The sequence below is a fragment of the Notothenia coriiceps genome, unplaced genomic scaffold (assembly GCF_000735185.1).
Source record: "Notothenia coriiceps isolate Sejong01 unplaced genomic scaffold, NC01 NC01_scaffold00000307, whole genome shotgun sequence".
Taxonomy (NCBI): domain Eukaryota; kingdom Metazoa; phylum Chordata; class Actinopteri; order Perciformes; family Nototheniidae; genus Notothenia; species Notothenia coriiceps.
In genome coordinates, this window is record NW_011333008.1 from 366,834 (window position 1) to 380,784 (window position 13,951).

The 13,951-nt window shown below is 40.2% G+C and overlaps 1 protein-coding gene across 1 annotated transcript in view; it reads left to right on the forward strand.

The window, feature by feature from the left end:
• The first annotated feature begins 13,769 nt into the window (after nucleotides 1–13,769).
• The window catches only part of wrnip1 (WRN helicase interacting protein 1), a 5,713-nt gene continuing 5,531 nt past the window's right edge, over nucleotides 13,770–13,951 (forward strand). Inside the window, exon 1 of the mRNA XM_010766310.1 lies at nucleotides 13,770–13,814. Within this exon, the coding sequence (XP_010764612.1) occupies nucleotides 13,770–13,814 (45 nt within the window). The remainder of the gene's footprint in view (nucleotides 13,815–13,951) is intronic.

Consider the following 13,951-nt stretch of genomic DNA (forward strand, 5'->3'; position numbering starts at 1 on the left):
ACGTGTCGTCAAGTCCAGTGGTGGGAACATGCTGGGTGAGTGATCTGTTTTTAACACCGCTGAGGTTTGCCACCAATAATAACACATTTATGGGATAGTTCAATATTAGGAAAATATTTTCAATATATAATAATTGCAATTCATACGAAATATAAGGCACCAATGCTTAATTCTATACACCAGTCGTTTCGTAAACATTTTAGCATTATTTGGTCTGATATGTTCAGTAGCTAATGCTGGCTAATATTAGCTAGTTAATGTTCGCTCTCTGTTTACTGCTCAGGAGAGATAACGTTAGCTACGAGTTGGTGAACACACAATAGACGAGCATTTAGCAGCTAAAAAAATATACATTTATCATAAAAATGACGGTAAATTAATGTTGATAAAAATCTCAGAAACATAAAAGGTGATAATATGTCAACAATGTTTTTGTAGCATGTTTCTGCTGCCCCCGAGGCCCCAACAACTCTTATGAGTGATTCTCTGTATTTAATGAAGTTTCATAACGTCTAAAATGTCACATTAGTTTTGAGAGTTAGATGTAGACGTACTTCATACTTTTATCCTGCGAACCATGTTTCAGTAAGTACAACATAACTTTAGAAATGAAAACAGCCCTCTCCCACCCACACAGATAGATTTCAAGACGAGGGGGAAACCCAGCAGCTTGCTGTGTCAGGTGTTTTCAGTCGGTGGTTTCAACACTGATCAAATGGCCACGCTGAAGCCTTTAATGATCTTGGAGGCTCCCCGCTGTCAGGTCATCTGCTTGGCTCCACATCACCTCCAGGTTGGGCCCTACTGCCGGTCAGGCGGTCCCACAATGGGGCCTTTTCCATCAGCCTTGTATTTACTCGTCCCTCTGGCTCACCCCTTAGCCTGCAAGGGGTCTCTGTTCAGTCTGCCAGCCCTGCTGAGAGGCTCTGTGGCCGAGAGAGCCATAATCCATCAGGCCTCTGTGTGTGTGCTTTGCTCTTTTATGCTTTAGCTCTTGCTGAGAAGACTTTTCTGAAGGAACTAAATGGAGCCAAGCGACTTGTTCAAACACACTAAAGGAGCGTGTTTTCTGTGTCTGAGGTTAGTGTGTTAATACAAGCTTGTGTGCAGGCGTGGGTGTATGAACACGCTGCTTGTGTGCATGTTTAATAACTTTAGACCTTTCACGCCATACAAATGAACTCCTCCTTGACCCTAACCAGTGCAGACATCTTCTTATCCTGCCCTATTCTCAAGCATTTTGGATGACAACATACCCCTGTCATGTTTCATTTGATCCCCCTAATCTACACCACTCGCTCACATACAAATATGTAAGCAAATACTAGACATTAGTTTCATACAAAATGGTACATCTCTCTGTTATGTTCTCTTTCCCACCCACAGCGTCTGTCCGCCCCCCTAGTGCATAGTGATCGATGAGCTAACCCTATTCTTCCTGCAGCAGGGACTGTAATGAGGGGAAAAGACCCCTTAGCTCGTTCCCTATCTAACTCTCCAAAACAGCTCTAATGGCCAACAAAAACACAGAACAAGGCATCCAAATGGCAACCCGTACGGCTGCTGCTATTGTAGTGTGAAATGTTTCCCATGATAGAGCTCGACACATGAGAGCAGTACGTGATGGATGACAAAAGTGTGAAACCGAGAGGCCAGGGTCAGAATGAGGTGATACAGAGATATAATAATTTCTGTCATGACAGTTTGTATCTTACTGAAGTACAGCATGGTAAGAAAAATGAGTTTTGCAACACGGCATATTTTAGGAAACACGATACAACCAGCAGCCAAATAACCTCTTTGGTATTATTGTCTGGTTACATTATTTTCCTTGCAGATTTTGATCCTGTGGGGTTTAATAAACCTTGAGGGGGAATCACTGGTATCTTACCATATTTAAACAAAAAATGCATTGCTGTTTTTTTTTTTTGGTTTGGGATTTTTTGGGGGAATGCCTTCATTTCAGTCCAGTCTGCTTTTAGAGAGGGGAAACAGGAAAAGAGTCACAGCGCTGCGGTTCATTCTTCAGGCCGTATTCATTTGACCACACAAAGAGCCCATTTTGAGGGAGACATTTTATGTGTTGTGTGACAGGCAGCGCAGGCGAAAAAGATTTACTGTGTCTGTGTCTATTCACGGCGTTTTGGATGATGAACATGCTCTTACTGGCAGAGGCTGAGGATGTATTGCTGTTGGAAATATCAAGTTGTGACAGTTATATTTGAGCAGTTATATACAAAACTATTGAGAGACAAGTATCTTCATGATTATGAAGAAAGGTCCAATTCCCTAATATTTTATCTAATAATAAAGTTTTACACTTATTAAAAACCAGATCTCATAGTCAGTAGCCTATTAAAGCAGCAAATTTCACAAATTAAGAACAGGGAATTTATGAAAAACAAGAAAAGGTTTATAAAAACAAAGATTTAGCTTTCTTCTCTTTGGAAAAGTATTTATAGTATTTACGGTTTATAGAAGTATTAAGTAAAAGAGGCAATCGTTTTTCATCTATTAATAAACATATTAGGAAGCTTCATAAATATTCATCATTAATGTTAAAACGAAATATATTCAATTTAATCCTTACCTTTCTAAGGTTTAAAATATTACTTACACACATTTCAAAACATGGTATTATCAAGCACAGCTCTTTTCATTTTTGTGTTAAAAAGTTAAACCTAAAAAGTAATAAGTAATGAACTGACTTTTCGACCCTTTAAACACATTTAATATGGACTATTATAAAACATCTGCATTCTCTTCACATGCATTTTTGGCAATTCAGTTGAATTTTAATGAATGCAATACATGTACATGTAGCACACAATACATCAGATTGAATCTCACATTAAAAAAAGGTAAAAAAGAGAAAGTCATGACTATATTTTGAGTCAAAGAAATATCATTTTCAAGTTATAGTATGTATATAAATGTGTGTGTGTGTGTGTGTGTGTGTGTGTGTGTGTGTGTGTGTGTGTGTGGGTATGTGTGTGTGTAATAGGCATGGATTGTGGTGGAAAAGGAGGAAATTGTACCACTGAGGTAGCACTCAGAGTGACTAACAATGGCCCACACATATCCTGTAGCTGTCAAAATCTAAAAGACCCGACTCAAGCACTTTGGAGTCGGCGCTCACAATACCCGCTTTCCCTCTGTGTTCCAGCTTTTGTTTAGAGCTTGACTTGTGTAGAGACTTGAAAGCTGTCTCCCATTTTTGTTTTGTTTTTCTACTGAAATGTGCATGGATTTTTTTTTAGAAACTTGTTTTTGTCTTGTTTCCCTGTCTAAACTAAAAGGTTTTTTGACGCCTCAGTTGGGAAGTCAGGATAACTCAGTGGGGAATGAGGGATTTGAGCAGAATATACACAAGCAACCCATTTAAGTGCAGGGATTAATACATTACCTGATGGTGGGTCTTTATAAACCTCACCCATTCTTCATTTTCGCTGTCCTCAGCAGACTCCCCTCCTGTCTAAAGAGTGATGCCATCACAACCTGCAGGCCCACAGAGCTCACATCAGCATGGGGGAAAACACCGCTGATTTACTCGGAACGTTGACCCACTTTCCAAAAACTCAGCAGAAAATGTGTGCAGAGTGGCTCCACGTTGAGGCTTATGCATAAACACCTGTATCCCGCCCTTTTCTTCCCCTCCCAGCCTCCCTTTCTCCTGCAGTCTCACTAAATGCCACTCTCGATATGTGACCCCTAAAAAGCAACATTGAACACCTCTTATCCAAAACAAAAACGAATATTCCTTTCATAATTTCCCAATGGCAGCATTCTTACACAGAATACAATGTCCTGCCAGTGAGTGTTTTGAGAAAACCCCTCAATGGCTGCATGCACTTCTTGCTTCTTGGCCATGCTGTTTGCTTTGATGGGTCGCTGACAGACTGGCCTGAGCAGAACTCCTTTTACTGCCCAAAATTGGCGCAGTGCTTTCTCGCATTCAGAGAAAGCTTGCTGTCACTGAGTTCAACAATGTAAAGGGGACCACCCATGCACAAATAGATGTCATGATGGAGGCTGTGGTTGCTTTTGTGGTAGGCTGTACTTCTGTGCTAAACACATCACATTATTGCTGACTGGAGAAAGGAGATCAGTGCAGGTTTAACCAGCAGAGGGCGGCCAATGCTCTGGAAATAATCTCAGAACATTATTAGGCCATCATGACCTCCCTCCCGTTTTCTCGGTGTCAAAAATAACATCTCCCATTACATTCATGGCTATAGAAGACATTTAAGTAGGATGGTATGATGACCTCCTGCCAACCAGTGCTGAGACAAAATGTAGAATTTGCAAGAAGAAACTGTTCTTATTCAATGTCTGTGTAACTGAGAGGTGTTATATCTTAAGTTTTCTCCATAGTCACAGTCATTTCTTTTTCAGAATGGCTTCATAGTTTTGTTTTTTCATGGAGGAGCCCTATGAGAGGTTACATGGCCACACAATACAACAGCATCCCTATATATTTTAAATGTCAAGGCCTGGCCACATGTAATCATACCTTCACCCTCCTGCCCGGTCCACAGCATAAAAAGATCCCCACCACTAAGCCACTGTCAGCACCACTCCCCCACCGTCTCCCCCAGTTGTTCCCATGGTGAAGGCCGTCCCTTGGTCAATCCCAAGCGTCCGCCAGGACCTTGGTGGTCTGGAGTGTCTCTGAGGTGGCACGGCCACAGGCCGGCAGAGAGTAAACAGGACACTGGGGGATGGAGGGATGGAGGGATGGAGGAAGAGGGATAGAGGGATGAGAATGCAGCCTCTCCGCCCTGCCTGAGGAAGAGGAAAGCCTGTAAAGCCTGCAGATTCAGAGCTCACACAAACAGCAGACCGCCCTGAGACTCCGCTCGCTGGATAAGGGTCCAGACAGAGGGGGTAGTCAAATAACTGCTGAATTAACTTTCCTGAGAGCACAAACTTGACTTTTTCACCAGAGGCATTAATTAGATGTGGTAATTCTATTTGAGAAAACCATTTTTTGTTTGTTTTATTTTTATTTTATGTCAGTTACAAATGATAGTTAATCTTTTATTTGTTCAATCACCAAAATGTTCTGTTTAAACTGTGGTGGAGAGTACATTTACTCAAGGGCTGTTCTTAAGTATTCATTTGTAATTTACTTGTGTCTTTACAGATACAAGTTTTAAATATAAGGATCTTACAAAATTCAAGACATAATGTAATTTTAAAACACTTTTGACACCATTTGTGTCAATAGCATCAACACAATGTGTAGACAACTAAACAACATCATTAATGTTATGGCCCAGTGTTATTGTAATTTTCTTATAAACATTAACTCTAAAGTGATTCTCTCTAATCTGGCTTTTTTTTAATGTACCTCTAACCATTGTTTACTGATTGTTAATGTGTATCTTTTTGCAATTGTGATCGTCATATTCACATTGCTTTGTAGAACTATAGCAATACACTTGCAATTGAGCTTGTTTCCATTTCCGTTTGTGTTAATAACCCAAAAATAATTTAAAAAAAAACACCAACAGTGAGCCGAGTTGGTTTAATTTAACTCTGCATTGCATCTGTGCTTTATTGGCCTAAACTGGGTGCATTACATGGATGAATGGAACTGAATAATCTCCACTTTTTTGTTATGCGATGTAACTTTACTTACTGAATACTTATTCCAACACTGTACATGGATAACGTAAAATACCAAGTCAACGTTTATACACAAAAGAGTCAAGACTGAACTATCAATTAATTGGCAGTGGAAAAAAAGACATCAAAATGTCAGCCAAATCGAGGTTAAAAAATAATTCAAAAAGAAGTGTGGAATTTACCGGTGCCCAAGTCATATGGGACCATGAAACGAGTAGCCAATATCCACATGTTATACACACCGCCTGTTTCCAATAATATTACCCTTGCGGGTGATGACAGGTTGAAAAGTGATTTACCTGAGCGGGCTTTTATTACAAATCTTTCTTGCACCATTCCCTCTGCTACTTAAGGAATCAGGCTCACTTCATTGTGAACTGAAACCCAGTACTAAATACCAAAAATGGCTTCCAACTGTTTCTGACTCTCATGATAAAGATAAATGAGGTGAGGTCGTACGGAGGATTTGGGACTGGCACTGTCACTACAAAAAGATTTACTTTGTTTGTGGGACAGAAGGAAGTGAAAGTTTAATTATCTCTTAAAACTCCTCTGATAAATATATAAAACTAATCAAATCAACAGGAAAAGTGAAAAATAAAACACAAATCTGCAGTTGGCATAGTAGCTAACCATGACAGCAAACTGTGTCTTCTCAATTGAAACGTCCTCTGAGAAACAATTTTTCTGCCAGTGGCTTTTTCATTATTTTCTTTTAGAATCCACATCCAAAGCAGTGTACTTAGTCCATGTTTTCATAGATTCAGAACCAGTCATCTGGGTTTTGTCTCCCTATTTAATGTGCCAAGGGGGAAGGCACAGATGGATTCTGTCCTACCAGGAAATATAGGTATCTAATAGATCTACTCCCCTCTCGTATTTTGACAGCAACGGCAGGTCTGGTGAACTAATGGCATACATCTCTTTCTGCCAGGGGGGAGACATACAGTACACCGCCACAGGGGAAGCCACAATCCTAATAGGCAGCTGGAAAAAGAGAGGCAGACATAAACTACTGCCCTGGCTGCTCTCAGAAGCAGAAGACTCTCCAAATAACGTATACTGAATTAGGACAGACTTTTATATGATTCATTTTATGTGAGAGGTTAAAACCGGGCAAAATATCCACAGATAATCTGAATTCGATCGTATTTCACCGAGACATGTGCTTCCCCTTTCCTGGATTACTGAGGCATGTAATAAAACACACACTGTTTGAGTTGCTTCCTATGAACCATAGAGCCCCTAAAAATGGTGTTTGAAATGAGGTGCATTTTTATGAATTTTATATTTAAGAGAGGGAATGAAAAGCCAAAGCAGGCAAGTAAAAAAACCCAAAAGACTGATGGATTACATAACTTTTCTCACTGTAACTGTTTTGTTCATAAAGTAAGGAATTAATAACAGCATTTAAGCATCATTGCAATATTTAAATAATGAGGGGTGGAGTTTCTAGCAATTAAGATGAAAACTATTATTTTAAAAATTATATTTTTGCATACTTCGATAAGTAAATCACAACGCCTGATAGAATAAGCAAGGACGCTTGACAATCATTCTGTCATACTCATAGATTGTAGTATTTTTACAAAGATACTGGATCAAAAGACTCTAAGTGATTCATTTTAGACAAAATAGCACACTTTTTACCAGTCGTTATAAACAAAACTAAAAGGGGATCTTGTTTTTAATAACTAATTAACATTGAATTGCTGTTACAGTATGTGAACATGTGGAATTCAGCTGTCTTGCATGCCTAGGGTAGTTTTTTGATAATGAATCGTCTCTGCAGTAATTGGGGAGACCAAAATATAAAATAAAGTAACAGCTGTGTTTCATAAGAGAAAGACCAGAATTTAAGGCATGCTTGATTTGAGAGCCCATGAATTGCTTTGTTTTGTTGTGAGTGTGCGTGTGTGTCCTTCATGCCGGCCTCTCGTGTGCTGGAGTGCAGAGCATGAAATGGCTCTAAATTGACTGTGTTTGCCCTCAGAGGAGCGCTCTATTGAGATCATATCCTAATCCCTCAGAGAGGCTGTCCACAGGGTCGCTGCTTATTCAATTAGTCCCAAGCCATGGCTCTAAACATGGTAGGGTAAGAAAGAGTGTGAGAAAATGTGGAGCGAGAGGATGGTGGTCTGTGCTTTTGTGTGGGAGTTGATGTGGGGGGCCGCTGGTGGAGCTGCATCAGTTTGTATGAAACATTTAGACCACCATTATTTCATTATGCAGGGATGAAGAAGTAGGAATCAACTGAGAAAAGTTCAGGAAAGACTGAAAATATTTTGTGATACTAGGTGTAGTTCAGGTGTCCCACCAGAGGGTGGCGCCTATATGACATCTGATAAGTAGGTGTTAATGACTTTGGGAGTTTCATAAAAGGGAAAAGAGATTCCAGAGGGGTCATCACTAAGCCTGAAGCCCAAACTGCACACTCTAGAGCAGCTATTCAGTTACCTGAAGACCAAGTTTATTTGAAATGCAATACCATTAAAAGCTGAATCATTAGTTTTTTGTCACATACAAAGGGAAAAAAACATACTATTAAATTATACGGAAAACTTGATAAAGGTAGTTGATACATATGCAGCCAAATATGACATGTCTGTGGTAAAACACATGCAGTTTACAGGATACAATCGTTTGTGGAACCAAGATTAGTTAAATGTGTCAAATAAATCCCAAAACTGTTTGTTTAAATGCATTAGTAATACTTATTATAGTAGTTGCCCATTACTTTTAAACACTGTTGTTTCTATGACATTTCTGTTTAACACTATTTCACACAAATTAAATGTAAATGTATCAATTGACCACAAACAAAGTAAAACAAATCAAAATCAAATTAAATTTTTTTTTAACCATGTGTTAAATATACAAATGTGTATAGAAATATTCCAGTCACACAGTAGGAGGATTTCTTATTCAAGCTGGACAAGAGTTTTTTGTAATACGTTTGTAATTTTGGCCATCATTTAGGTGTAATAATAACATTTGATCTCACAGCATAGGTCATACGCCCATTAATTACTAGGTCTAAACAATAATATAAACCACTTCTTTGGAACAAATTCTCATTTAACCTATAGCTCCATTTATCTTTTATTATTTCTGCTTACCCCTGTAGTAAAAATGCTATAGGCCTTAATTCATCATGTGTCATCAAACAACTGTCTTCTTGACAACATGTGAGCACCATCTGACAAAAGCAAACAAGAAAACAAGAATGAATTTGGAATTGTGCCATTTGATAATAATCAAAAAACTACATTTTATTGGCCTCTGCAGACCTGAATGGCATGTAGAATTGAAAGTATTTAATGCTGAATGGAGAAGATAATGTTGTGTATATGGCACCTGGAGTCCCTTTTTTGGTTTATTTGTCTTTAAAAAATGGTGCAACTGAAAGGAAAGCATATTTTTCAGTGTACATTTCTGAAAACATTACATTAAATAGTTCTATAAACATCTCTAATGTCTCAGTTCTGGATTCGATTTGCAGGCCACTGTCTTTCACCTTTGTCTGCAGGGAAAAAGGAGGAACATTTTTGTCTAATGGTGAGCTGATAGACAGTGACACTTAGACTAAACAAGGTGGAGGTGATGACAGGAGCTGTGGAATCCAAGGAGAGCTCAGCGCTGCACTGCGTGTCCCTCTGGAGGTTTACTGGCTGTGACATCAGGGGCCACGTGTCGCTACACCCACCTCAAGCATGCTGAACACCATCGTACTTGTAACTATCGGTATCAGTTTGCAGAGCTTTATGCAGACATCCAACCTGTGGTCCAAAATGCTTTGCTTCAGTTTTCCTCAGAGGCTAGCAACAAGTAACAACACAGGACACCCTGCATTTGTTTTACCTCATTGTTTGTAATCCCTTTCCCTCTTAGCCTTCTTGGCCTCTATGGTTGGATACAATTTCCACATTTAACCTGGTCTGCCATTTCCACTACCTAGGGATCGATAGTTACTGGGGAAAACAAAAGCACTTTGATTTTTTGTTGTGCAATGGTTGACGTACTGCTGTAAATCAAGCCTTAATGTACCTTGGAGATGGTACCTAAAGGCAAACAACATTTCACAGAATAGCATAGAAGAGTGTATAATCAGACTAACAATCATAATATGACTGTTAACTCTAAAATGAATGTTTACGCTGCCCTGTGTCTGTTCGTTTTGACTTATGTGGTTATGTCCACGCATTCACAGCCCTTGATTACGTTTATGGAAATATTAAAGATTAAAGAAAGAAAGTGACCTGACATGTGAATGTATCTGGGCCGAAATTTGCTTTTCCGATCGAAACATAATTGACTTAACCAATCTTTGGAAAAAGAATGTGATTTCTAGGAGTTCAGCCAGGACAGAGCAGGCCGGCATGACCGTTTGACCGTAGAAGACGCACTACAGAACATACTATTCGCAGATACATTTTAGTGGAATATCATTAAATAACTGCTGTTTATCATTTATTTAAATTTTAATTACACTTATAGCAAGTGTCTGTTTCCAAACATGTTCTATTTTAAATAACTTCATGTGTCTTGAAAAGCAAGCACAGGATAACTCAAATCCTTGTGTTGCATTAACCTGACTTGAGGCTGGGGCTCAGTACTTTCTTTGGCATACTATTGCAGTGTGCAGGCACATTTTTAAACCCAGCTGAATAAAAGACGAAACCCCTTCCAGACGAGGTACAAATGAATGTGGTACAACGGAGCCAACTGAGAGTTGTCCGTGCTGTGGTGGGGGCCGACCTGCCGCCAACCAGTCTTTCAGCGAGCCAGCCTCTGTCAGACCATGCAGTCCAGAGTGCATAGCTTACCGGAAACCAGGGCAGTTTGATTGAGTTCCTGTTATTGACTGCTTTTTTTGTGGAAGGCAGGTTTCTGCCACGTTAATTTTTTCTCTGCCAGCTGTCAGAACACAGACTGTACAGAACCGCACACCCAAGCACTCAAGGCCCCACGAACACTTTCAACTCTAAATAGTCATTTGTCATTCAATGGCAACCATACAATATTTGATAAGTAATAACAAGTTTGAATGTTCCCCTTTCTCCATAAAGGATATTTGCCTGTATGCTGTTCCCTACGGTGGCTACTGTGTACTCTGGAGAAGGAAACCCATAGCATCCCTCGGACAGTAAATCAGCCTGGGGATTGGGATGCTCCCGACGGCTAACTATGTGAGATGGAAGCAGTGGAGGTTAGGCGGTGAGAGGTAATGCATTGTTTGGCTCCTGTCCCAGCCCATATTAGGCCGGTGCTGGTTGGAAAGCCTGAAAGATGTGTTTGTTGTACAATAAGTTGTAGCACCATTGCCATCTGGGTAAAGACCTTCGGTCAGCGCTGCACAGACGTGTGTGTGGTTCTTCGTGCCAGAAATAATAATAATAAAACAAAGAGGCCCATTCATTCCTCCTCCCCCAAGATGAATTTCCTGCAGTAATGATATTAGAGGTTGAGAGAGGATTAGCAAAGGAGCAGACTTTTTTCTTCATATGTCACTGCTGAGGGCATCCAACATCCCTATATCCTTTTGAAAAGGCACCCGGAGGATAGAAATCCAACATTCATCTTATCTTCAACAGCTGCTCATGCAGTGCTGCCTGTGGTGTGACATTTGTGTCACCCTTAAGAATGAAAGCAAAGTCTTTTTCAGCAAATCAGTTCTTGAAAAATGGAATAGAAGTTTGCTTTTAACTAAGGTCAAGTGAGGTAGTCAAGATTGTTAAACGGCTTAGGTTCTTTTAAAAATAAAGTTATATCCTCAAACTATGTAAAAGTGTGTCTCTTCTCACTCTCACCTACAGACATACACTATTAAATAACGTATTTCTGGTGTTCATATTATATGTCTAGACAAACATTCTTCCACTCTCTTCCTCCACCCATATCCACATCCTCTTCCGGCTACCGACCATGGTGAGTGAAGCATGATACGAAGACTATAAACTGCTGAGACCTCAGGTGCAGGAGAATCATGAGGTGTTTATGTCTAATACTGTGTCCCGAATCACCCCTTTGCTGTAATTCGCAGTTTTATTGTAGTTCTCAAATGCATAGTGAAAATGTATTTAGAAATTCCAACATTAAAAAATGTTGAAAGTTTAAATGTAAGTTGTTTGAAGAACAATGTAACATCATCATTGTTTTTTGTCGTAAAAGGGGATTCTACTCATTCCATACTGATTCGGAGGCACCACCAAGCCACCTGTCAGCAAACACAGCAATCCATTAAGAGCTACCCGGTGGTGCTGATTGCTTTGCCCCTGACCCCAGCTGCTTGTTTACTCAGGGCATGGTTGCCAGTGGGGGTGGAGAGGAATCATTTGAATTCCATAGAGCTGAGTTGTGGTGAGGGGTGCAGGTCTCTTTTCCACCACCCTCTATCCCCTCCACCCATACTCACACAAACAGCCAGTCAGTCTCCGTGTGGTGGGCTACAGCCAGGCTCCTGACACACCGCCGGCCCACTGCCTGCCTGGGTAGAGCGGGACGTGTTGATACAGCTGGGGTAGGCAGAGGTGCCGAGAAGTCAAGTGACTTGACCGGGGTCAAAGCACCTCTCTCTCTCTCACACACACACACGCACACACACTCACAGATGATGACATGTGCACAGGCTCACAATGCAGACAGATACATACACTATTCCATCTTTCCCTTCAGGCAAGTTTCATTATCTGCACTGCTTCAGCGTTGCTCAGGAATGTATTTATGAAACACACTCAGGTTGCCTGTTCTTCTTTCCTCTGGGGATTAAACCAACCTTTCAACATGAGCACACTTTTTTGTCTACCTCAGCTCTCACCTTTTCTTGTTTCTGTAGTTGACTTAATCTTTGTGAGAGCCAGGAACAGCTCAGGAAAGCAAATAGACCACAAAGGAAGCCGACATCCTTCTCACTGCTGGGACTTTTCAATGTTTTGCTTCAATCGTCGACCAGTAGGAGGTACATTGTATGAAAGTCACAGCTTTAACCTCAATAAGTGCATTTTTTTTACTTGCACAATTATTGCTTCCTTCTAACTCTAATCTTTTCCAACAGATTTATTATGGGTTTGAATGAAGAGGTTCATATGCTAAGCTGTCTTTTTCTTTCCAGTGGTGCTCTAAAGAAAGGGGTAATATTACAGACAGCTCCCAGAGCACCGCAGCGCCAGCCTGGTTCTGCACCCTGCCCAGGTCTCCATCTCTATCTGTCTGAGGTTGTGTTAGGCTGACCGTTCTTCGTTATTCTGACAGGGCAGGAGCGTGTTTCCACCTCATGAGTCAGCCTGCGGAGGCCCAGGTGTTTTTAATCCAAACTCTGAACAGTCCCTGAAGAAGATTGATGAGCCTTGTTATATGTGTCCAGACAAATAGAAACTACACTCAGCCATGCCACACACACACACACACACACACACACACACACACACACACACACACACACACACACACACACACACACTTTCTCTTAATAAGTGTGCTTTCGGGTGAATTATTGAGTGATTGACTGAGGGAATGAGGAAATGGTTGTAGGTAAACATGTATCTGTGGGAGTGTGTTTGAGGATGTGTTCATTCTTGTTTATGTGTTAAAGTGAGGCAAAAATACATTTTACTCAACTGGAATTAATCTGGACTGCAGTGGTCTTTGAGATTCAAGTGTCTTCATCAAAAAAAAAGATGAAAAAAGTTAAGAAAATACAAAACTGAGAGTGTACAGCCACACAAGCGTCATTGTGAGGATTTGTGAGCCAAAATGCTGACGCCAAAATGCTAACATTGGTCGCAACGCCACTACTAACAAGCTAATATTAATTTGGCTACAATTAATTATTTAAAAAAAATTGCAACACTATCCCTTGGCCAAATACTATTAACAAGATTAGCTAAAGAACTAAAACAGAGCTGAAAAAAGTGAATATTGGACCAGATGGCCAACAATATGATCCAAATAAATAATAATGTTACTACATCACTTTTGGCTTTTTATTTAAAGTGGACCTATTATGCTATATTGGAAAAATATATTGTAGGGCCATACAGTATATACAAAACATGTCTGTGAAGTTTTTTCCTTAAAATACCAGACAGATCACCCATTGTAGCCATGCCTCATGCTGCTCATACCCCTCTTTTGCGGTTATGGCTAGAAAGGATCCGCCTTGTGTAAAACTCTTGCGAGAGTTTGTAAGTCACGTGTCTGAATGTTTACTTTTGGCAGGCAGCCTTTCAGTTACGATCGTTAACATCAGTGGGCCACAGAAAATGATGGTGAGAAGCTAAACTATCTATTAATTATGTCAATGACAGGGAGTGTGATTGTT